The 25,656-nt window shown below is 40.4% G+C and overlaps 1 protein-coding gene across 7 annotated transcripts in view; it reads left to right on the top strand.

Annotated features, from left to right (window-relative positions):
* The window catches only part of FAT3 (FAT atypical cadherin 3), a 695,104-nt gene extending 673,756 nt beyond the window's left edge, over positions 1-21,348 (top strand). For 4 of the 7 annotated variants that reach the window (XM_060771117.2, XM_060771116.2, XM_060771119.2 and 1 more), the window contains 6 exons: positions 2,883-3,036; positions 4,375-5,027; positions 8,498-8,611; positions 13,030-13,089; positions 19,492-19,527; positions 20,130-21,348. In XM_060771117.2, coding sequence (XP_060627100.2) covers positions 2,883-3,036; positions 4,375-5,027; positions 8,498-8,611; positions 13,030-13,089; positions 19,492-19,527; positions 20,130-20,755 — 1,643 coding nt within the window. In that variant the 3' untranslated portion in view covers positions 20,756-21,348. Of the gene's footprint in view, positions 1-2,882; positions 3,037-4,374; positions 5,028-8,497; positions 8,612-13,029; positions 13,090-19,020; positions 19,097-19,491; positions 19,528-20,129 lie in introns of all 7 variants that reach the window. The other 3 variants (XM_060771120.2, XM_060771121.2, XM_060771122.2) reach the window with 2 other exon arrangements.
* Positions 21,349-25,656: the final 4,308 nt, after the last annotated feature.

Genomic DNA, 25,656 nt, shown 5'->3' on the forward strand with positions numbered 1-25,656 from the left:
AGCTCATCTTCTTTTTGATTTCATCGGAGTTTATTTGCACAATTGCTCAGCAAAAAAAAAAAATGATGCACAAATTGAAACCTTTCTGCCAAATCTCTTTAGGACAATTTCCCCTTGGCTTCCACCCTTGACGGGGTTGCATATTTCACTTTTCCATTGGCTGCCAGGAGGAACGAACCGTGTACATTCGCTTCCAAATGATGGCCCATTTTATTATGAAAGGAATACAAGCAGCTCGCATCTCAATGGCTTGGCGCTCCGTTTTCTGCTCCAAAGCTACTTAGGCCTCCATGCATTGCAACCACTATTGGATTGCAAACGCCCTGAGGGGATATTTCAGCATGCCTGCTCTCTCATTCTCTCGTTAGGAAATCTATTTGCTTGGGGTTTTTTTTTCACTGTCTCAGCAGTATATGTAAATAAAGAATTGTTATGGTGCCATAACTCTAAAGCAATGGGCCCTAACTATACATCACCCGATCTATAAAGCAATCTGCTCTGACATTGTCATGACCACACTTCGCTTCTCTTCTATTTTTCCCTCTTTCCCAAGGCAAAATAATTTGTTTGCCCAAGTGATTGCCTGTACATAAAACAGCATATATAATTAAATTGGATTGAGCAGAAGGCCTTACACCATGTACAGATGCCTTCTGATGCAGATGCGTTTGGCAGAGTATTTGCTGGAAGAGATGCCGCCTGTAATCATAACAAAACAATGTCTAAAGGCCTTTTCGCACATTGTCCAGCAACACACAAACCTGGGCTTGTCACTGGGAGCAAGACTCCAGAAACTGCAGCTAGGATGGACAAAGCAGCTTATTTCTAAGCTGTGTATCACATGTGTCTTTTTTTCACCCGTATATCCAGCATTGGAATGAATCTTAGGAGACTACTTTAACAACCCACAGGAAACATGGCATTAGAGCACAGTTTATGAAAGCAGTGTTTTCTCTTCAGATTCGTTGTTATGTGCCTTCAAGTCAACTCTGATTTATAGCAACCTTGTCCTCTTAACCTGAGAAAGTGTGACTTGCCCAAGGCCACCCAATGGGTTTCCACAGCTGAGTTGTGATTTGCAACCTGGTCCCCTGGAACACTAGCCCAAGCAGTCAAATTATAATATCATGCTGGCTCTTATCAAATTCAGTATGATCCCCATAGCCATAGGTGATATATTTGTGAAGTTAACATATAAATAGGAAACCATGGGTAATAGTGAACCCTATTGAAGTTAACAAATTCCTCTGTAGGAATTTGTTAGGTTCTCCAGTTCAATTCCCCAGTAGCTTCCAATAGAAGCATACCAGAGAATTGCCTAGAGGACCTAGAAAATATATAGAAGTGGCATGTTTGGCAGATGTGGATATGTAAAGTCACAGGTACAGTTCCTGCAGGGATGGGGATTGTACTGTTGTGATTTCTTAATGTGTTTGCCTTCTTTGTATTCTGTATTGTAAAATGTTAAGGAAGTGCTAAAACCCCTGAATAACTAGAGTCCTGGACACTGAGACTGGTCGCTTTGTAATCAAATTTCCAAATATTATAATCATCCCCAGTTTTAGGAGAATTCAGTGGCATGGGGAGGAAAAGATATGTTCCAAACGAATGGTGTGAGAACCATTTGCTTTGATATAAAGAAGACTCATACATTTAGAAAACATCTAGGAGCATTATTCCTTTTAAAACAAGACATGTGTTTCCTACATGCTTTGTTTCATTGTTTGACTGGAAATGGGTCAAAATAATAATGCAAAATGATTTCAGGGAAGCATGAATGCAGACTGCAAATTCCCTCCTCTCCCCTATTTATTTATTTATCATATCAGGAGTGAACCAAACAGTTGTATTGTATTTTTTTAAAAAAACAAAACAAAACCCACAAAGTTTGCAAACTTGGCATTCTATCAAATGTCATTTGACCAGAAGTTGGCCACTTGGATTGCCTCTGGTGTTGCATGTGGCAGGACTCAGGTTGCATTGTAGTGGGTGGTCTGTGATTTGTTCTTCTCCACACTCGCATGTTGTGGACTCCACTTTGTAGCCCAATTTCTTAAGGTTGGTTCTGTATCTTGTCGTGCCAAAGCGCAATCTGTTCAGCACCTTCCAAGTCGCCCAGTCTTCTGTGTGTCCAGGAGGGAGTCTCTCATCCAGTATCAGCCATTGATTGAGGTTCTGGATTTTAGCCTGGCACTAAATTTTGCCTTTATAATTTCTCCAGTGGAGTAGAGCGCAGACACCCTGCGATAATGTGGCATGTCTCATTAAGAGCCACATCCACTGTTTTAGCATGATGAGATGTGTTCCACACTGGGCATGCATTCTCAGCAGCAGAGTAGCAAAGCGCAAAGGCAGATATCTTCACTGTATCTGGTTGTGATCCCCAGGTTGTGCCAGTCAACTTTCGTATGATATTGTTTCTAGCACCCACTTTTTTTCTTGGTATTCAGGCAGTGCTTCTTGTAGGTCAGGGAACAGTCCAGGGTATTTGGGTGTGCTGCAATGCTCCAGTGGGATTCCTTCCCAGGTAATCCTCAGAGCTCGAGATGTTTGTGTGTTCTTAAGATGAAAAGCACATGTCTGTGTTTTAGATTGATTGGGCAGTTCCTTAGGATCATTCAGACACAACGTTTGGGTTATTGGTATAAGCAATATCATACATATATTACATCGTTTGTACATGTTTCTGTTAGAATTCCAACTATAAAAACTGAAGATTGTCAAGAAATCTAATGCTACACTACCACTCCTAAGCCAACCACTAGAGGGAAATAGAGATCCACATATATACACTAACCATTCTAATGCATTATAATCATGTTTGAGAAAATCCATTTCTCTCTGATGTGTTTATTATTTCTTCTTTTTAAAACAACCTTTAGGTTATCAGTGCAGTTGCCTCTCTCAGTTCACAGGGCGAAACTGTGAGTCAGAGATCACCGCCTGCTTTCCAAATCCTTGTCGCAATGGTGGATCATGTGACCCCATTGGTAGCGCGTTCATCTGCAGTTGCAAGAGCGGGTTAACAGGAGTGACGTAAGTAAACTCATACAATCTGTTGATGGGTTCCTCAGGTTGTTGCTGAGGTTGATCTACCTTGTACAAAGTGACCCGTTCAATCCCTAGCACCAGTCCATGGCACTTGGGACATCTAGCAGAAGGAACGTTAGAGAGCTGATACTTTGAGTTTGACCTGAGCTGTTTCAAGTGGCCAGAGGGTTATTACCTACTGGTCCTCAAGGAGAAATCACTGACCATTCAGCAGCTGTGATGAATCCACATGGCACTTTGTAGAAAAAGTCACTCCAGATTGGATGCTGTTATTGATACGGTTCCAATGGATGTAACTTTGGCCCAGCTTGTCCAGTGTTTATGGATACCTGACTATGGAACAAAAACAGCTTTGGTCACCTTGGTGGATGTCCTACGAGGAGAGCTAGACAGGGGAAGGTACAAGCAAATTTCTTTCTTTGTTTAAATAGTAATGTGATCACATGGCACAACAGTTTGGAAGTGGCACATTACAAGCAATGTAGTCACCTGTAGTAGGAATTCTCTAGGGTTTTCCAGCACTGCTCTACGGCCAACATCTACTGGATGTTGACTATAGAATTACATTGAAGGATGTAGAGATTTCTAAAGAAGTGTTATCTCTCCTAATCGCTAGGTCTTCTTTCATAACTGGAGGAAGTTAACCATAGAGTCACACTGGAGGATCTAATGAATCCTATAGAGAACACTTTAAAATCAAATCTGTAAAAGTCAAAGCTGCAAATGTGGCAGGACAGCTGTTGTTGTTGTTGTTGCCTTGCTTTAAGGATTGAGATAGAATCATAGAATCATAGAGTTGGAAGAGACCTCATGGGCCATCCAGTCCAACCCTCTACCTAGAAGCAGGAATATGGCATTCAAAGCACCCCTGACAGATGGCCATCCAGCCTCTGTTTAAAAGCTTCCAAAGAAGGACCCTCCACCACACTCTAGGGCAGAGAGTTCCACTGCTGAACGGCTCTCACAGTCAGGAAGTTCTTCCTAATGTTCAGATGGAATCTCCTTTCTTGTAGTTTGAAGCCATTGTTCCACATCCTAGTCTTCAGGGAAGCAGAAAACAAGCTTGCTTCCTCTTCCCTGTGACTTCCTCTCACCTATTTATACATGGCTATCATATCTCCTCTCAGTCTTCTCTTCTTCAGGCTAAACATGCCCAGCTCTTTAAGCCGCTCTTCATAGATGCAAAGTAGCTCATACTTTAAAAGTAATATGGGGGTCGTGCTGTACTTCTACAACAATGAAAACACTAAAAATGTTGTAGAAGTATGCTGAAAATGCTATCTCCTGAAATCACTCATCCACTTCAATGTCTTTTCCCTTCAGGTGTGAAGAAGATATCAATGAGTGTGAAAAAGAGGAGTGTGAAAACGGCGGCTCTTGTGTGAATGTATTCGGCTCATTTTTGTGTAACTGCACCCCTGGATATGTTGGTCAGCATTGTGGGTTGAGACCAGTCGTTGTTCCTAACATCCAAGCTGGGCATTCTTATGTGGGCAAGGAAGAGCTGATTGGCATCGCTGTCGTCCTTTTTATCATCTTTCTGCTAATCGTCCTCTTCATAGTTTTCCGTAAAAAAGTCTTCAGGAAAAACTACTCCCGGAACAACATCACTTTGGTCCAAGACCCAGCTACTGCTGCTCTTCTTCACAAAAGCAATGGGATTCAATTCAAGAACATGAGGAACAATTGCGATGGGCGCAATATCTACCAAGAGGTGGGACCACCTCAAGTACCCGTGCGGCCGATGGCCTACACCCCTTGCTTCCAGAGCGATTCCAGGAACAATTTGGACAAGATAGTTGATGGACTTGGAGTGGAACATCAGGAGATGACAACATTCCATCCAGAGTCTCCTCGAATCCTAACAGCAAGGCGGGGAGTTGTAGTGTGCAGTGTTGCCCCCAATCTACCAGCTGTATCTCCATGCCGTTCTGACTGTGACTCCATCAGGAAGAGCTGGGAAAATGGCACTGAAAGTGAGTAGTTCAAGCAAAGTGAATGTGGCGTTTTGGCATGTGTAGTGTTGTGGATAGACAGTGGAAGTGAGACTGGGAAGACTCAGGATCTCATCACATTGAAGTCCTTAAAAGCTGGGGGCATCAATGGGACATCAGGGAAACTGGCATCACCCCCTTTCCCATCAACCAGGGAACCTAGGCTTTCCTTCTTTAATAAATCTTACTGGGCTGCTGTGAGAATATGCATATATCATAGAAGAATCATACAAACTATGTTCACCTTATTGGAGCAAAGACAGGATATAAATTTAAATCAAAAATAAATAAATGGATGTTGCTCTACCATTTTTGCATATATCCCACCATCCCTCCCAAGCGATCCAAAGTGTTGTTCATGCCCTATTCCTATTTTATCCTTACATAGCACTCTAGTACATGTTAACCTGAGAGGTTGTGTCTGATCCAAGGTCACATGTCATTGTTGATTTCTTTGTATATTTATGTTCACATCATTCTAAAGACGTGGATGGGTTTCTATAAAATGAAAGTGTGGCCATTAAAACTGGATCATGTATTTCATGGTATATAGGAGGGTATGGTGCAGATAATCAAAGACTGACTGAAATAAATGACCCATAATGTAATAGAATATTGTAATGCAATGTTCATGCCAATAAAAACCATGTATACACACATAATAGTACAGCTACAAGATTTAATTGAGTAATCAGTTAGACTAATCTGTGATTTCGATTCTTTGAAAAAAAGCAGATTAAGTGGGGAAAGTGCCTCCTTCAAGCTAATCTGGCAATACGTTTTTAAAGCAAGCATTATAAAAACTGCAAGTGGCAAGCAGCATCTGAAAGCATCATTGTCAATCTACTCCCACACTAGACACTGGGTGCATCTTTTGGAAAGGCTTGAAGAGACCTTTTGGGAAACCAGAAATCTCCAAAGCCATTTGGAATTGTGACACTTTTGGAGATTAATTGACATTCACACTATTTGGAATAATCCTAACCCTTTTGTAAAGTATGATCTTCCTGAGAAGAGTTAAATACTCATTTGAGTGAATCTTCTTCTTAGTGGTAAATATCCACTAGTATCCATGCAAGGCAAAATAGTCTCTGGATTGTTAGCAACAAAGATATGCCAATGCACAAAATATAAAGCAGATTAAATATAAATCAACAAAAGATTCCCCCCAGGCACTTCCAAGCCATTAAATGCTAATCAAGGTGGTCAGTTGAAACATTCACACCTAGCTCCAGCAGACAGAAGTCCTTTGTTCCACCCTGGTCATTCCACAGATATATACACGCATTTTCCTACTTCCAACAGACCTCACTACCTCTGAGGATGCTTGCCATAGATGCAGGCGAAACGTCAGGAGAAAATGTCTCCAGAACATGGCCATATAGCCCGGAAAAGCCCTCAACAACCCTATAAAGCAGATGTTTAGAAGTGCTATTTCAGTTGCCCAAAAAACATGTACTCTCCCATAAAATATATTTGGGTTTAAATCATGCTCTCAAGAGACAAAAAATAAGTAATCTTTGTTAAAATTAACATGGTTGATTTACTTGCAAACTTCATGTATTCAGGATACAGGTATATTTCTTACTGGTTGAGAGTTTAAACAGTATGTTCTCCAAAGCATTCTGTTTCTACTGACTTCTGAAATGGAGTCTGAGATCTGAATAGTCCCAGATTTGGTCACATGGTCTGCAGTCCCTCCCACAATGTAGGGTTAAGGAAAACTGCATACAGTCCAGTCACTTCATACAAATACACACATATGCAATATAGTAAGCAATCTGAATTATATCTATATAAATAAAACTGTAATGTTCATTTGTGGGATTAACGTAACTCAAAAACCACTGGGCGAATTGACAACAAATTTGGACACAATACGTGTATCAGGCCAACGAGTGACCATCACTCATAAAAACACTGAAAAACACAGTGGAAGGGACTTAAAAGCCAAAAAATAAAAAATACATTGCAACACATGCACAAAAGCACATATATACAAATATATACACACACAAAACACATATACACAGACTGGGCCACAGCAATGCGTAGCAGGGGACAGCTAGTACATAACAAATAACTAGAATAGGCAGCTTATAGAAGGTTGCTGTTTCCAACATCATCTACACTATAAAATCAATGCAGTTCGACACCACGTTCACTGCCATAGCTTGGTGAGATGGGATCCTGGGAATTGTAGTTGGTGAGCCACTTGCACTTCTTGGAACAAAAGGCTAAAAACCTTGTAAAACTCCTGAATTCACAGCATTGAGTCACACTTTTTAGTTTTCCAACTTACTTTCTTCCTCTGTCACAGAATATAGGCTTGAAGTGAGAATGTAAGAGAGGAAAACAGATGAGATATTGGGGGAAAGAGAGCAACATATCAAGCATTTGGGAGCAGAATCGTTTTCAATTTTGAATTTGCCTCCTTGCCCCAAGTTTACCTCTTTATAAGACACTGCAACTACCCATATATTAGTTTATTTGATGTGGAAATACATACTGTATATACTCAAGTATAATTCTAGAAATTTTAGTCAAAGAAATCATTTTTAAAAACCGGAGTTGACTTATCAATAGGTCAGTATAAGTAGTGTATGTTAACTCTTATCCACAATAGAACCATCCCCATTCTCTGAATAGAAGGGAGAAAGTGGAGTCCATCCCGGAAGAATCTAAAAGATGCACCAATCACTTCAGCCCTCTCCACCATGGCATTGCTTCTGAGTTTTTTGAATGCCCGGGTGGGAAAATGGCAGTGGTAGACAGATGGGTTGGCCCTTGAATCAGCATTGGTGCTTTCTCCTCTCCACAAAATGACCCTCAGCATGTCCACAGGTCATACCAAAATCCATAATTTTGGCTCCAGAACCCATGACTTATACATGCAGTTGACTTATACATGAGCATATACAGTAGGTGTAGTAGATGTAGTCAACTAGACATAAAATCCATTGTTATTACCAGCAAGAGTAATGCCACTGAATCAATTAGATGTATCTAATTCAATTAGATTTTCTCAATTGCTCTATCTGGATGCCAACAAAGCATATATATCAGCTCTGCTTAGCAGCTTCCTTGTGATAATCACCTGCTGCCATTTTCTCATTTTTTAGACTGGTTATATAGCATGAATGAGGGGCCTGTTGATCCCTGATATGATAGACAATCGTTTCTCTCTTTGCAGTTGAGGGGGGATACTTTCTGTCAGAGATCTCTACTGCCTCACCAAACTACAATTAAAAGGATTCCATCGGATGTATCCATGGCAATTAAAGTGGGATTATAATACTATAATTGTACAGTGTGAAAGGACCCTTGGTGTGTTTAATTAATGTTCTATGGAAAATGGGAATGGTCTATCACTTATCTCTAGGGTTCAACAAAAAGATCTGTGTTTCTACTGTACTGATTGGCTTTTATTTTTATTTTTTTTGCATGCATAGGTAAAGGAGTTGATGACATTGAAGAGGTGACCTGTTTTTCAGGAAGCAATAAAGGCAGCAACTCTGAGGTGCAGTCACTCAGCTCTTACCAATCGGATTCTGGTGATGATAATGGTAAGCATATTACTATCTTATGTCTGCTTCTGCTGCAGCAAAGTTTTATTGTGTTAGAGGCATCTGAAATATTGACTGTTTTGGAAGCTGAGAACAGCATTATCTGTTATTGATAGCTGTGAGTGTAATCCGATATAAATGATGGTTTAAATCGTAACCTATGCCTGTCATTCCTATGATTTGTTGTACTGAAGACAGCTATTATGGTGTCTTTGTTTTTAACAGACCATTGTTTTGTTTTGCTATAATGAGGGAAGATACTTAAGAGCTTTTACAGGGTTAAATTTCCAACAGAAGGTTCAGAAGATCGACATAAAGGACTGCCTTGCAGTATCTATTCTTGAAAGTTCAATATGTCAGAGAGTCAATGCCAAAGCAAGTAAATACTTAAATCACATTTCTTGCTGCCAGATCACATTAACACACTATGTTGCCCTTTTCGGTTATCATCTTACTCCCATCCAAGCAGTAAATCTGAAGCAGAGTACAGATAGCCCTCTAAATTTCCTGGAATTAGGTGCCCAGGGCTCCCACAAACGTGAAAGAAACTCAAATATCTCTTGATCCTACCCTTCCCCAAACCGTATTTAACACACACACACAAAGCAAAATCCATGGATCCAACCCACAATGAATGTCTTCAAGGCAACAGGGTTCCTTCATAAGACAAATGTGGGCAGCTGGTGGAGCTTGCCACTGCTGTTGCACTACACCATTTTTAATAGAGACTTCGTGATGAATTTGCAGTCTCTTGGTGTTGCGAGGCTTGCAGTCCCTATTAAAAATGGCAAAGGGCAGCACTGAAGGAATGAACAAACAATTCATGAATAGTTAAAGCCACAAATCTGATTGACTGGCTTTCTTTTCAGCATGGAAGTTCCCACGCAAATCTAGAACATCACTATACAAGACAGCCATTGTAAAAGGTCGGCTTTCCAGCAGTATCACATTCCTAAATTCTGTAATCCCATATGAGGGATGGCAGTTTTTTCGGCATTTCTGCGCCCATAGTCTCTCCCATCCCCCTCTGCTCCTTTTCACCTCCCACCCTGCCTCCTATTCCATTGGCAGATGCTGGCTGGCTCCCGGGGAAAAAGAGGGAAAAGACTACATTACCCAGCAGCCTTCTGTTCTGTTTCTCACTCTTTTTTTCCCCTCAAGTTAGCCAGCTTCTGCCAATTAGATTGGAGACAAGAGGACAGGAGGCGGGTGGGAGGTGGGACGGAGTGGAGGTGGACTGGGAAAACTATGTTATCCAGCAGGCTCCAGGGTGACTTCCACAGTGGTCCTGGTTCTGATTGTATCATAACCTTATTAATTGTTCCTGCTTGCACCCCGATTGGCAATTGAACAAACCTTCTTTAGCTGATGTGGCTACTGCCTACAAAGTTCGGCTGAGGATGGATTTACATATTCTTACGATAAACCTGCATAGTCTTATTGAATATGGAATAGTTACAGATCCTCATAGTAGTTGCAAATACATAACTGCAATATTGAATGTCAGCCATTATGTGTGATATGTTACTTTGTGGTGAAAGGGTGCCATAGTGATGTTTCCTATGTGAACTACAGTAACAACTGGTAAAGTCATTAAGGATAATGTCACTTCCCATCTTTGCTTATCAAAGGGTCATTTTGGAGATATGTAAAAGTTTTTGGAGTTTTCTATTTTTATTTATGTGTATGTATATATTTTAAGTAAATGTAAGAAACCAATACATGAATAATGTGTTGGTCCTTTAGTAACATGTTTTTAAATGAGTTTGGTTATTGTGAACATTCAAGTTATTCACTTACCCTAAGGTGGAATTTTCTTGGCAGGATTTGTTCAGAGGGGGTTTGACCATTACTATCTCTGAGGTAGTATGACTTGCCAAGATCATCTAATATGTTCCCAAATCTAAGCATGGATTTGAGCCTCCTGAAGTCCTAGTACACATCGATGCTGAACACTTAATGCTAGGGGCTCCCAAATTAGCTCTGTGGTGGTCATACTATGCATAGAGGGGATTCAAGCAACATAGCATTGACCCATTGACCAAAGTTATGGGTTATAGGTTTTTTAAATCCTTGTGTGTTACTGTTTATATGTTGTTGTTGTTGTTGTTCATTCGTTCAGTCGTCTCCGACTCTTCGTGACCTCATGGACCAGCCTACGCCAGAGCTCCCTGTCGGCCATTACCACCCCCAGCTCCCTCAAGGTCAGTCCAGTCACTTCAAGGATGCCATCCATCCATCTTGCCCTTGGTCGGCCCCTCTTCCTTTTGCCTTCCACTTTCCCCAGCATAATTGTCTTCTCCAGGCTTTGCTGTCTCCTCATGATGTGGCCAAAGTACTTCAACTTTGTCTCTAGTATCTTTCCCTCCAGTGAGCAGTCGGGCTTTATTTCCTGGAGGATGGACTGGTTGGATCTTCTCGCAGTCCAAGGCACTCTCAGCACTTTCCTCCAACACCACAGTTCAAAAGCATCGATCTTCCTTCGCTCAGCCTTCCCTAAGGTCCAGCTCTCACATCCGTAGGTGACTACAGGGAATACCATGGCTTTGACTAGGCGGATCTTTGTTGCCAGTCTGATGTCTCTACTCTTCACTATTTTATCGAGACTGGACATTGCTCTCCTCCCAAGAAGTAAGCGTCTTCTGATTTCCTGGCTACAGTCTGCATCTGCAGTAATCTTTGCGCCTAGAAATACAAAGTCTGTCACAGCCTCCACGGTTTCTCCCTCTATTTTCCAGTTGTCAATCATTCTTGTTGCCATAATCTTGGTTTTTTTGACGTTTAGCTGCAACCCGGCTTTTGCGCTTTCTTCTTTCACCTTGATTAGAAGGCTCCTCAGCTCCTCCTCGCTTTCGGCCATCAGAGTGGTGTCATCTGCATATCTGAGGTTGTTAATGTTTCTTCCAGCAATTTTCACCCCAGCTGTGCATTCATCCAGCCCGGCACATCGCATGATGTGTTCTGCATACAAGTTAAAAAGGTTGGGTGAGAGTATGCAGCCTTGCCGTACGCCTTTCCCAATCTTGAACCAGTCTGTTGTTCCGTGGTCAGTTCTGACTGTTGCTACTTGGTCCTTGTACAGATTCCTCAGGAGAGAGACAAGGTGGCTTGGGATGCCCATCCCACCAAGAACTTGCCACAATTTATTATGATCCACACAGTCAAAGGCTTTAGAATAGTCAATGAAGCAGAAGTAGATGTTTTTCTGTGAGTTATATTAATTGTATTGTTTTTGCTTATTGTTTTTTGTTTTATTGATGTGTTGTCGGGCTTGGACTCATGTAAGCCACTCCAAGTCCCTTTGGGGAGATGGTAGCAGGGTATAAATAAAGTTGTTGTTATTATTGTTATTGTTGTTGTTGTTGTTGTTGTTGTTGTTGCTCCAAATTCTGGCCTGGAATTTGGAGCAAGCCACCACTTTGGTCCAATGTAAATAGTTGGGCTGCTCAGAGATGAAACTAGCAGTGTTTACACAGCCGTCCTGTGTTCTCCGAACTGAGGCAGCCAGAGGACATGGGATGGTGCTTATCATCTCCTCCCATTCTCCTTGTCAGGGTGATTTCCAAGCATGACATTTATTATCTTCCATCATCTGGATGCACAATGGGGCGATCTGGGGGGGTAGGAGTGAGAAGGGAGGGGACCACTAGATGATCCTAGTCAAGTCACACCTTCACAGTCTCAGTGGAAGGCAATGACAAATCCCTTCTGAACAAATCTTGCCAAGAAAACCCCATGATAGAATTTCCTTAGGGTTGCCATTGGTTTGAAGTGACTTGAAGGCACACCACTACTGCCTGATGCAATAACTTAGTTATAATCAATAAACATATTGAGGTTGTTTTCAAATGAAAGCTGCTTGAATCAAGGCTGTAGAAGTTGGTCATTTTTCCCGAAGATACTATGCAAGAATAAAAGCATTGCTACTGGAAGGTGTGTGTGGGGGATTTAAACCAAAGGACTTCCAAACCATCTCGTATCTTTACGATTGTCTAAAAGATTATGGTTGCATCGAAGATAGCCGCTTGCCTCCGGGGGCCTTTAAGCGAGAATTAATTAAAGATTAGTGTCAGGTAGGCCAGATCCCGGTGTGGTTAATTGAATGTGCTGGACAATCCTGGCTGAATTTATGAACTGATACTCATCGCCACATATGAGCTCTCTGAAAGTGCTGCTTTTAAATGTATCTCTAGCCGCTGTTCTGTTATAGGCATGAGATTATCTGAAATTGAAATGTCCTTCAAGTCGCTGCATAATTCATGAATGCTGTAGGCCATCATCTCTCTATTCAACCCCCCTCCCTTCCAAACAAGTCTTGTCTGTGAGAATTTAATATTGGTAACCTTACAACGCTGTGTGTCATAAATACTAATATGAAGCTGTCCTTCCCTTTATTTCTGCTTTCCTTCTCCCACAAGCTTCCATAGTGACTGTCATACAGCTTGTCAACAATGTAGTTGAAAATATAGAAAATGAAGGTATTTAATCTTTTAACTTATTTATCCTGCACTGCCACCTTATTATTATTATTATTATTATTATTATTATTATTATTATTATTTAATCTTGATGTTCTTCTTGTTGAAAGATCATAGCAGAACCTCATTAACTTGCATTGTGACTAGTCTGGCCGGAGCGAACGACTTCAATTTGCAAGCAAACGAAAGAGGACAATGATACACAAGAAAGTCCAAGAAAGAATATATATATAGAGAGAGAGGAGAGAGAGTTGTGATTTGGCTTGTCCGTTTAAAGCCCAAAGGGTTTGGAGTTTGTTTGTTTTTTCACAACTCAAAATGCAATTCCTTGTGCAGTGAAATTAGTCTGTCAAGATGGGTCCCCGAGGAAAATGCAAGCAATGTACCACTTCATTTATCCAACACATTGTGCCTCCCAGGACCAAAATCCAGACTCGAGGTCCACCTAGAGCAGTGTTTCTCAACCTGGGGGTCGGGACCCCTTTGGGGGTCGCGAGGGGGGTGTCAGAGGGGTCGCAAAAGACCATCAGAAAACATAATATTTTCTGTTGGTCATGGGGGTTCTGTGTGGAAAGTTTGGTCCAATTCTATCGTTGGTGGGGTTCAGAATGCTATTTCATTGTGGGTGAACTATAAATCCCAACAACTACAACTCCCAAATGTCAAGGTCTATTTTCTCTTGGTCATAGGAATTCCGTGTGCCGTGTTTGATTCAATTCCATCATTGATGGAGTTCAGAAGGCTCTTTGATTTAAGGTGAACTATAAATCCTAGCAACTCCAGCATTACCAAATGACAAAATCAATCACTCCCAACCCCACCAGTATTCAAATTTTGGGCATATCGGGTATTTGTGCCAAATTTGGTCCAGTGACTGAAAATACATCCTGGATATCAGATATTTACATTACAATTCATAACAGTAGCAAAATTACAGTTATGAAGTAGCAACGAAAATAACGTTATGGTTAGGGGTCCCCACAACATGAGAACCTGTACTAAGGGGTCGTGGCATTAGGAAAGGTTGAGAACCACTGAACTAGAGTAAGCACATTAAATCCATGGCAACCTTATAAGTTGGCTTTTACTGAATCAATAGATTTTTGGGGGGCTAATTACTGAAATTCAGCTGAAGAAATACCTAATAAATAATGTACACACAAGGAAAAAGCTGGCAAGCCTATTTAATGGCTTATCTGCTTTGCTGTGGAACCAACTTAGCAATCCACATGTGGTGCATTTTGTGCCTTTTGTACATTCTCTCAACTGAGAGCCTAATGGAACATTTCAAGGCAGGTGTATGCATTGTGGCATGAGCTTTTGTGAGCCAGAGCCCTTCTTGTCAACGGCATTTTGCAAGTAATTCTTACATCTTGTCCGCCCTGTACAATTGGCAGAGACTCCGCCTTTGATGCAGCAGTGTGATTGAATTCAAAAGTAGAGTCATGTCTCCAAATTCAAATCCACTGTGCCTTTTAAGTGCTGAAAATCTCTTCCATGTTACATGAGTTCTAACAGTAATTTTTCATTAATTGAATCAAGAACTAATGTAGTAGTCACTGGGAGAGAAAAAAGTGTGCTTTTCTAGCACTGTCATCCGGAGGGCTAAGTCTTTGCATCACCAAATCCTTTTAAGGGTGCATCTAGAGTGTTGAATTAATTCTTTGTGACACCACTTGAACTGCAATCGCTTATGGCAGTTGTAGTTTTCTGAGGCTCTTCCTCTTCTCTACCAAAGAGTGTTGATGCAGTTTCAATCCGGTAGGGGGTGAGGGACCGCCTCACCCCCTACCTACCCCAGAAATCCCTCCATTCTGAGGACCGAGATCTATTGGAAATTCCCAGTGTCAAGACCTTGCGTCTAACAACAACCAGATGCAGAGCCTTTACAGCAGTGGCACCATTACTCTGGAATACTCTGTCACCTGAAGTCCGTGTCTTGTGGGACTTATCAGCTTTCCGCAGGGCATGTAAAACATACCTGTTTCGACAGGCCTTTGACTTTTGATATTGCTGTTTTTAAATTGTTTTAAATTGTTTTTAAATTGTGTTAGATTTTAGCCATTCTTGTAAGCCGCTCCGAGCCCCAGGGAAGTTGCGGCATATAAGTTCGAATAATAAATAAATAAATAAAATCCCACAATTCACATTGCATTAATTCTGCAGTGTAGATGCACCCTAAAACCATACTAAGAAAGTCTTGATAAAACCATACTTAATTAAAACTGCCTTCTTCTCAGCTTTGTTTTGGGAAAAGTCCAGCTAGACAGAAAAGCAATGAAAACTACTTCTAATTTATTAATTTTGTGTGAAAAGCATTGCATAAATAAGTATAAAACTAAAAAATAAAATAAAGGGAGCACAAGCTTCTAAATAACTTTTGACCAAAAACAAGCAAACCGCATTCTACTTCTAATAAAACACTACTAATAAAGACAGTTAAATTCCATTGTTCCCTCATTTCCTCTGTTCTTATTACCACATAACAGCCTCTCTCTCAACTTGTCCACCAATGTGTTTTGGACTAAGACATCATCAGTTCCATCTATCATGACCAATGTTTTGGTTTGAGTCCAAAATATCTGGAATCACCCAGGTGGCAGTCAAAGTAAAAGATGATCTGGTCAAAGAAAAAGATGATCTGGGCATAGGTGGCCTGATGTTCTAACTTTGGAAGAGGCAATTTCATAACTTGTTTGGGCAAATCGTAGCACAATTTACTTTCTCTTTGTTTATCCCCCTTCTGAAACATTAAATCCAGCAGTGTCCTTAAATTGCTGGGAGGAAAAGTCAAACTGGGATGTAATGTCCTCCAAACCTACCTTTCTTTCTACAGATTCCAGCCAGTATTATTATATTTTTATTTATTTATTTGAGAACCAACAAATCATTATTACCACCAAAATTAATTTCAACTCAGTATGGCTTGGACCTGATATGAAATCTCCTGTTTGGGAAGTGCCATTAAACTATTTGAAGAACCACTATGAATTTGGAGATAAGCTAAGCTACCTTGTTTCAACATAGGAAATGGTAGTCCTTTTGAACTTTAGGCCAGGCATGTCAACAGGTTAATGAGGTTCTGCTGTGTAAAGCAAGATAACTGCACAATAAACCCGTACTAAGGCATGCTACAGTACGACCACAACGAGTGGCATGTGGACTTAAAACCAGGAACACAAGAAAGGCCCTTGTGTCCCAACAACATAATGCTCGGAGTCTCTTGGGTTTTTGTTCTGTTTTTGGTTTTGGTTTGTAAATAGTCAGGGCCGGTTCAGACAGTGCTTCCTGAGCTGCAACCACTGGTTATAGAAAAGAAGATAAAAAAGAGCCATGTTGGATCAGACTCAAGGCCTATCTAGATCAGCATTATCTTCACTCAGTTATCTATGGAAATTTCTCCAGCAGGATATAAATGCAAATGTACCCTAGATCTCAGATTCCCCAGTATCCAATATACAGAGACATTCTCAGAAACTAAAAGTATAACGCCCATATTCACGTGGGATAAGTTTTCAAACTTTGCATAAACTTGCAAAACAATATAGCAAACCCTACTGAAATGAAAGTCTTCTGACCCAGGAAGACTCTAGAGTTGCTTGGAAAGGAAATATTTTAGGTTCTTGTGGGTTTTTTCAGGCTATAGGGCCATGTTCTAGAGGCATTTCTCCTGACGTTTCGCCTGCATCTGTGGCAAGCATCCTCACTACCTCTGAGGATGCTTGCCACAGATGCAGGCGAAACGTCAGGAGAAATGCCTCTAGAACATGGCCCTATAGCCCGAAAAAAACCACAAGAACCTAGTGATTCCAGCCATTAAAGCCTTCAACAATACAGGAAATATTTTGATAGGCATGAATAAATGAAACCATGACTATCAGTCCTATAGATATGTAATATAATAATAATAATAAATATAATAATACAATATAAGAGTTATATGTTTTATATTACATGTAATATTACTAATAATATTACAGTATAGTGGTATAGTACAATATCTTAATATATAATATGAATATTGTGCTGTGCAAAGAATATAATATATTGTATACATATATAATATTGATAATAATATTATAATGTAATACAATAGACAACTAATAATACAATATAAAATTATATATTTTATATTACATGTAATATTACTAATAATATTACAGTATAGTGGTATAGTACAATATAGTAATATATAATACGAATATTGTGCTGTGCTAAGAATATAATATATTGTATACACATATAATATTGATAATAATATTATAATGTAATATAATATAATACTAATAATAATACAATATAAAATTATATATTTTATATTACATGTAATATTACTAATACTATTACAGTATATTGGTATAGTACAAAATGGGGATACATGATACTAATATTGTGCTATGCTAATAATATACTATATTGTATTTACATATAACTTGTAAGCCGCTCTGAATCCCCTTCGGAGTGAGAAGGGTGGCATATAAAGGTTGTAAATAAATAAAGAAGTCATAGTGTATAGTTAATCCAACTAGTAACCATTAATAACTCAATAATTTTAAAAGCTATCCAAGGTGACAGTCTTCATTCATTTTGGAACAGTGAATTCCACAGTTGAACTGAAATACCAAGCAAAATTATTGATTTTGACTGGAGCATTTGTTGAACTGAGGAACATCAGCATCCCAGTTCCAGTGTCCCATGTTCCAGTTCTGCTCTCTCATTTAATAAGAATCCAGTGAAAAACCGAACAAAGAAAAGTCCTGATACCAAGGCATAATTCAAATAAACCAGAGGATGCTAACAGCTAGATAACACAGGTTGAATATCCCTTATCCAAAAATCTTTGGGAGGGACACACATGGAGCGGTGAGGGAGGAAGGGGACACCCGCCTAGCCAGCCAAATCAGCCGAATCAACCCACATCGCATACAGGTAATTCTATACAGTATTTTAAATACTTTTGTCCAGGAAACAGAGTTTATATACATTGAACTATGAGAAGGCAAATGTTCCACTATCTCACCCAACGATGTGGACAATTTTGGAGTATTTTAGAACCAATGCAAACTAACTAGTACAGGTTGAACATCCCTTATCTGAAGTTTCAAAATCTAAAATACTCCAAAATTGTCCACATCGTTGGGTGAAATAGTGGAACATTTGCCTTCTTAAACTTATTGCAACCGCCTTAGGATTGGATTAGGATTGGAAGGCGATCTGGCTACGATGCCTGTCACCCCATTAATCGCCAGGGTTGATTCGGCTGATTTGGCTGGCTAGGCGGGTGTCCCCTTCCTCCCTCACTGCTCCATGTGTGTCCCTCCCAAAGCTGTGCGCTCGGTGGAAGAGGACGACTTCCCAGGTATAGAAGGAGTGTACTGAGGATTGGTATTCCAAAAGGTTATACAACCTTTTGGAATACCAATCCTCAGTACACTCCTTCTATACCTGGGATGTCGTCCTCTTCCACTGAGCGCACAGCTTCAGGAGGAACACAGAAAGGGGAAATTCTCCTGCAATCTGATTTTTATATAAAAATCCCTCCTTCTTTGATAACAAAAAGTAAGCTTCTAGGTTCCATAATTCATCATAAGACAGGCCACATTTCCCGAGAAATAAAACAAGAGAAATTATATTGGAACAGCTCAGTAGTTAGGTTTCCCCAGTTAGGGAATATGCAGGAGGACAGCCAGATTTCCCATCTGTACCACCAATAGCAGCTCAATGGGCAGACATTAGGAGATGATAGTGCTTATTTCCGTTTTGGCCGAAGAGCTAGGTAGTATAGCATCCATTCTGCATGCTTGTTGTTTTTCTGGCCAATTGGCCGTCCTTGTTCCCAATGTGGAAAGTGATATCTTTAGCTAGGAGTGGACTCTGTGGTGCTTGCTTCCCGTGGCCCAATTGACTGCCTTTCTATTCTGTTCTGTTCAGGTTGTTATACCGTGCCCCTCACCGTGGTATCTGAGCGTACTTGGGCCCAGATTTGTTTGAACCGGCCCTGAAAATGGTAGACTCTTAATTTTTTTTCTGTTTCTCACTGAGCAAAAGAGAAATAAACCATTCATCACCTTTTTAAAAACACCTATATAGACTTTTCAACATGTATGCTTGAGTCAGTTTTGCATGTTTGATCCAAATAGTTAAAATAATGTATTCTTCCCATTGATGCAAAGATGATGTTTCTACTTGTGGCTATATAAGTCTGATTAGAAAAAAGCAGATTAATTTTTAACCTTAAACTGAAGCATGGCTTTAAAACTATTTGTACTAATACTTTGCCAGGTGTGTTTTTAGAAGCATCTGCCATATTGTTAGAATTTCTGCAAAGCACCTGTTTAACCCAGTGTTGATTTCAGACTTGGGAATTTCCAGTGTTGCTTTTTTTCACTTTGTATTTAACAGTGACTGGTATGGACCAAGGACAGAACTACAACAGAGGTGACTTATCTGTCTGCTTGAAGGCTAAACATTTAACATGAGACTAATATGTTGAATTTGGTCTCTCTCTTCTGGGTCATGATGCATGTCAGAGCATGAACAGCGCATACTGTGGTTTTCTTTCAGGGTTTTGCTGGTTCTTTTTCATCTCAGTATCAGTTATTTTGTGTTGGCTGTATTTTTAAACATTTCTTCCCCAGACCAAGATCACAGCAGTGAGAGCATGCTGACTTTCATTAATGTTTATATATTGAAGCACTTTTCTAACTGACAGATGGATTTTCACATCTCCCATGAGCAGAGCCTTGTGTTCGAGTCTATCATTTTAATTTCTCAGACTTTACTTTTTTTACTTTGAAATGGTTGTATTGTGCTGAATGTTATCATGACGTCAGGTTGCTTCTTTCCATCTCAGCCAAAGCATGGTTGGCCAGTTGTTGTTTTTAAAGAAACGACTACGATGCATGTCTTTTATTTGCATATGCAGCCTCGTTATTCCAAGGCCCAAAGCGGTTTGTTTTCAACCAGATGCATGCCATAGATGTAGGCCAGTATTCTCTGACCCTTCCCCAATCATGGTGGATTTGTTTTTCCTTCTGCAGCGTATCACTGGGACACTTCTGATTGGATGCCAAGCACTCGATTATCTGACATTGAGGAGGTGCCCAATTACGAGACCACAGATGGCAGCTCAGCACATCATGGGAGCACAAGAGAGCTGGAAACGGATTATTACCTTGGTGGCTATGATATCGACAGTGACTACCCTCCTCCACAAGAGGAAGAGTTTCTGCACCAAGACCAGTTGCCACCTCCTCTCCCAGAGGACTACCCAGACCAATATGAAGTTCTTCCTCCATCACAGCCAGTCTCCATGGCCAGCACACTTAGCCCGGATTGTCGGCGACGGCCACAATTCCACCCGAGCCAGTACCTCCCTCCACATCAGTTCCCCAATGAGATGGACAACGGTGGGTCTCAGACTGGGAATGAATTTAGTACTTTTGGTGTGGGCCCAGGTCCAAATGCAGGAACCATTAGTGGGGCAAAGAAGCCCTTATCCTTACACAATTCACTCGATGCATCCTCGTCCGATGTTTCGGCGAGCTGTGGCTTCGATGACTCTGAGGTGGCTATCAGTGACTATGAAAGCATTGAAGAGCTCCGCCTGGATCATCATCACATTCACATTCCTTTTGTGGAGACCCATCAGCAGACTCAAGTGTGAAGAAGCTGTTTTAGTTGCTGTTGTTGTTGCCGTTGTTTGGTCTCACTCATAGCATAACTGTTAAGAAGAATGTCTTTCTCCCTAAGAAACTAGATCCCTATAAGGGGCAAGGTGGAAAGCTAGCATAACCCATTTTTAACTACTGTACACAAATACTGTCCAAAGAGCAAATGATTGCCTCAGAATATTGGTTACCGTTCCTATTAGGGTGGACCCACTGAATCAATTGCTGATTGCTAAGTCTACACTTCTGTCAATCCCATTGATTCATTGTGTCTATCTGGCTGAGACTAGCAGTTGCATTTCCCCTGATGTCTGCTACTGGTAGAGAGGGGGCAATCATTTGGTGATGGACAGTTTTATCCCCCCCCCCCCCCCCCCCCAGTTTTGTGTGGAGTATTTTACTACTAAAAGTGTTACATGGCTAAAATACTTGCAGAACAAAAGTTTTAAAAAAAATCAGATTCCTACCGTTTTTAAAAATTCATTAATGCTAAAGCTACATTGGTGTTGAAGGCCTTTCCAAACAAGTTAGTAGCAAAATTGCCTATCTATGAAAAGATCACTTTCTTTAGTGAACAATACAATACATAATTGTGTGTGTGTGTGTGTGTGTGTGTGTGTGTATGTATGTGTATGGAGATATATATATATATATATATATATATATATATATATATATATATGAAAGGCTGCAGCCCTTACTGCAGAAGATGAGGGCATTGGCAAATACCTAGGTACCATGTTAAGTAAAACATTAATTTTGTTTATGCCTATCCCCATTTCCTCTTACTCAGCAGTATTTTTCATTGATGTGAAAAGATTATGTAAAAACCAGAAATTGTTGTGTTTAAACCGTATGTGGCCTCTTGCACTGTTTGCTTTTGTGCCACAAACAACTGAAATAGCCCATTTTTGCTACCTTTCCAAGCTTTGTTTTTCTTCCTGGATATTAAGAGGTTTGCTTTGAGGATGGTTCAGTTTAAAAGAGTGGCAGAGGAAGTACCCATCCTTCCCAGAGTGCACTCAGCCATCCAGAAATCATACTGAATGAGTAAATTGTTACTCTTGGAGAATAGTCATGGATGAATGGATGCTCTAACAGGTTTTTCAGGCCCCTGGCTTATCCCGATTCTTGTCATCACAATGTTAATGGGTGTTTCCAGTGCATGCTTTCCAAGAAGTTAGAGATGTTGGTGCGGATGCAAGAATTACACTTTAAAGTCTCTGTCTCGTTAAGCTAACCAACAACCAATTATTTTTGGTGTAGAAGCTATTTCTTCATTCAATTGGCAATACAACAAACAAAATTGAAGTTTAAAAAAACAAACAAATAAGCAGTATCACTCCATGTAACATTTTTAATAGTGAAGGGACTCGGAAATCCACATCCTAAACTTGGTAATTCATTATTTCATTGCCCCCTTTAGCATCCTGTAAGAGAATGATTGCTAGTGTTTGTGATGCAACAAATGATTTAATTAAAATCTTGAGATTTGTGTTAAAAATGGGTTTGAGCCAAGATGATAAATTGTCCAGATGCATTTTCTGCATATACTTCCAAGGTTAATGTACTTTTCCTTTTGTTCTCTCTCCGCATTGCCCCGAGTGCCATAGGAATCCATTTATGATGTGTTTCATGAGATGTTTCTCAAGCTCTCCTCAGCCTCCTGATATTTTCTGGGCAGTGAGGACCCAGAACATGATACTTGAACTTTGCACCTCCCAGTTGCAAATAAACTAAAGAATAGATTTTTCTTCCAGATTCAAAGTAGTTCTTCCAAGCAAGTTGCAATCAGGGTTGGTTGAAAGTGTGCAGTTAACTCAACATTACTTGATGAGGTCTCTAGCTTACCTTTGGGTTGGCCTGATGGATCGGCACAATTAATTATCTAGAGCAGTGTTTCTCAAACTGTGCTCCTCCAGATGTTAGGAATTGTGGGAGCTGAAGCCCAAAACATATGGAAGAGCACAGTTTGAGAAAGTGCTCTAGAGCAATGGTTTCCAACCTTTAGTCTATTAGGTGTTTTGAACTTCAGCTCCCCAAATTCCTGACATTTGGCCAAGCTGGCTGTGGCTTCTGACTGTTGAAGTTCCAAACACCTGGAGGATCCAAGGTTGGGTGCCACTGCTGTAGATGGATGGGTGGATGAGTTGCTATGTGATAGTTAAAAGACCAGTGAATATTTGTTCCAAAATTTCAAGCTCATTGCTACAGTAGAGAATGAGCTAACTTGAAGTAGACTCCAATAGGACGCTGAACTCTGAACCATTGTTTAGTTGAACTATTGAGCTTGATTTTTTCTATCCCCCACTGAGTAATTATAAAATAATCCTTTCCGGCTTTCACTTACAAAAAGAATCTTCAGTTAATGCTTCTCTGGAACACTTAATATCTAGGATTATTTTATTTTTTTATTTGTATTTGTACTGATACATATCATTATGAAGGGAATAATCTGGAACACTGAAAACCTAATGCAAGTAGCTGAACATTGTTATTTCCTGTGTTTGGTGGATTATTACCTCCTCATTTTATACTAGTCTTCCACAGACAGATCTGGGACCCCCCCCCCCCCCCCACACACACACACACACACACTTAAACCAAGCAATCCAGTAGCACTTTGGATAGGGGTTATCTTTCCTTTTCCTTTTCCTTTTCCTTCCTTCTGTTCATCCATACAATTCTCCATATACTCCTAGGATACTTCCAACTGTTATCAGAACCTATGCAGTCAATCTCTCAATTTTCTGACTCCACTCTCTTTTATTTTACCAGCAGCTGGCTGCTCGCTTACACCTCTCCCCCCACGAGGCCATTGGTTGGGCTCATCCTATACATTAGTTAGGCTCATCCTATTCATTTATTCCACCATCTTTCCATTTATGCTCTTTTCAGCATCTAATAATGTATGTTAGCTGTTCTCTTCTAAGGCACTTTCATTACTCTTGCTAAAACCACTGGCCATCATCAAGAAGATAGTAGGCATCTTCAGATTAGCACAATGAAGAATGGACTCATATTCTCTGCTCACCTTGCCTTCCAGCTATAAAGAACACAAACTTTTCCACTTTTACATGAAAGTATTGATTCATATCTTATCAACGTTTTGAAGGTGCTGGTGTCAGCAAACACTTACTGAGAGCAGCCTGCAGTGAAATCTAGTTCTAAATTTGGTTGGAAATTGATTGCACTGGAACCATTGGGATTTCAGAAGGCCTTAATTCATAGCCATTTTATTCCCCGCAGATGAGATAGACTTCTAAAGTGAAACATTTAAGAGATTACAAATCACATTTCTACATCTTCATACATTTTGTGTATTCACGCAAAAGTCCCCTGCCTCTAGTTTTGGGGACATCTTGGGGAAGACCACGTGACACCTCTTTTCCTGATTTGGTCTTATCTACATGGAAAGAATTAGGTTTTTTAAAAACAAGTAAAAAGCATTTCTCAAAAAGGGAGGCCCTGACCTCAGTTTAGAAAAAGAAAGGATTTCTTACCCTCAGAAGTAGTTCAGATTATCCCATCTGCATCAGTTATGGTAAGGATCTAATGCCCACAACCTTCTTTTCAATCCAAACCAAATCTAGTTCTTCTTGAGACAGGCAATACTGTCAGTGCTCTACATTGGCTGGGTCAAGGGGCACAATACCCCTGCAAACAGAAGAGTATATATATATACACATACACACACACACACACACACACACACACACACACATATATATATATATATATATATATATATATATATGAGAGGGAGCACTTCTCTAGGCATTTGTAGATCCTGTAGTGTAACTCAATTGTTAACTTTAGCCAGCACTTAACCATAGAATTGTACTGGAGCATCTAGAGATTCCTCAAGAGCTGATCTCTCTAGGGATCTCTTCACGTGGGGCTAAATAGCCTTGTTTTGACGCTTTTGGACAGGTACTGGACAGGGATTGCTGGGCATCATCAGACGACTCTCAACAAGCCCTGCCCACATTCCTCCTTTTGTGGATGGGAAGCATGAGAAGATGCTTCCTCCACCACAGGGAGAAAAGTGTTTTTCAGGTAGCTCCCATTTGATGGGGATAGGGACACGGTGCCAATGCACCGTGTCCCGTTCCCACCGTATGATGGGCAAAGGAGGGAGGGCATGCAGGCTGCCATGAGGTATCCTGCACACCTTCCTTTTCACCAGCAACTGCTGTACAATGGCACGGGCCTCGGAAACCATGTGAAAAGGTTCTAGGAATCTCTAGGCTGTCCATCTGGTTTCCGTGATCATTTTTCAGCAGAAGTTGACCATAGAGTCACACTAGAAGACCTAAGGTGTTCTTTTCACCAGGAACATTTTAATCAAATCCATGAATAATCAGATCCATCAAATCAAATCCGCAATGTAGAGAACCAACAGTACTACCCCAAGTGCCAAGTTGAAGTCTGCATGGCATAATGATCTTCTCCCAAAATCAGCATCATCTCACACTAAAAATATTCTTGTCTGTTCCCAAGATCCATGCATTGCATCTTTTCAAATCCTTTTTGCGGTGATAAATCCAGGCCCAATGTTTCCTCGGTTACTTAAGACTTAGGTAAAGTTAGCTCTTCAAATCTTTGTTCAACTTTTGCTCATGATAATTGTCAATCTGGCAAAGCAACTTTAAACCACTTGGTAGAGTAAAAGAAGTCTCAGCAGATACCTTAGATATTTTGTATGCCCATTTAATGTCCCCTTGACTCTATTTGAGAGTCAAAGCTTACTTTGGAGACTTACCTGCTTGTTTCCTTTCTTGACTTGGTCAAAACATTGATAGCACAGCTGGAAAAAAGAGGAGATACTAAAGGCAAAGTCTTCCAGAAATGAAGTTAGGCTCATTGAAGTTCTTTTCGTATGTCCACTTTAACC

This window comes from Anolis sagrei, chromosome 3 (genome assembly GCF_037176765.1).
Source record: "Anolis sagrei isolate rAnoSag1 chromosome 3, rAnoSag1.mat, whole genome shotgun sequence".
NCBI classification, from domain to species: domain Eukaryota; kingdom Metazoa; phylum Chordata; class Lepidosauria; order Squamata; family Dactyloidae; genus Anolis; species Anolis sagrei.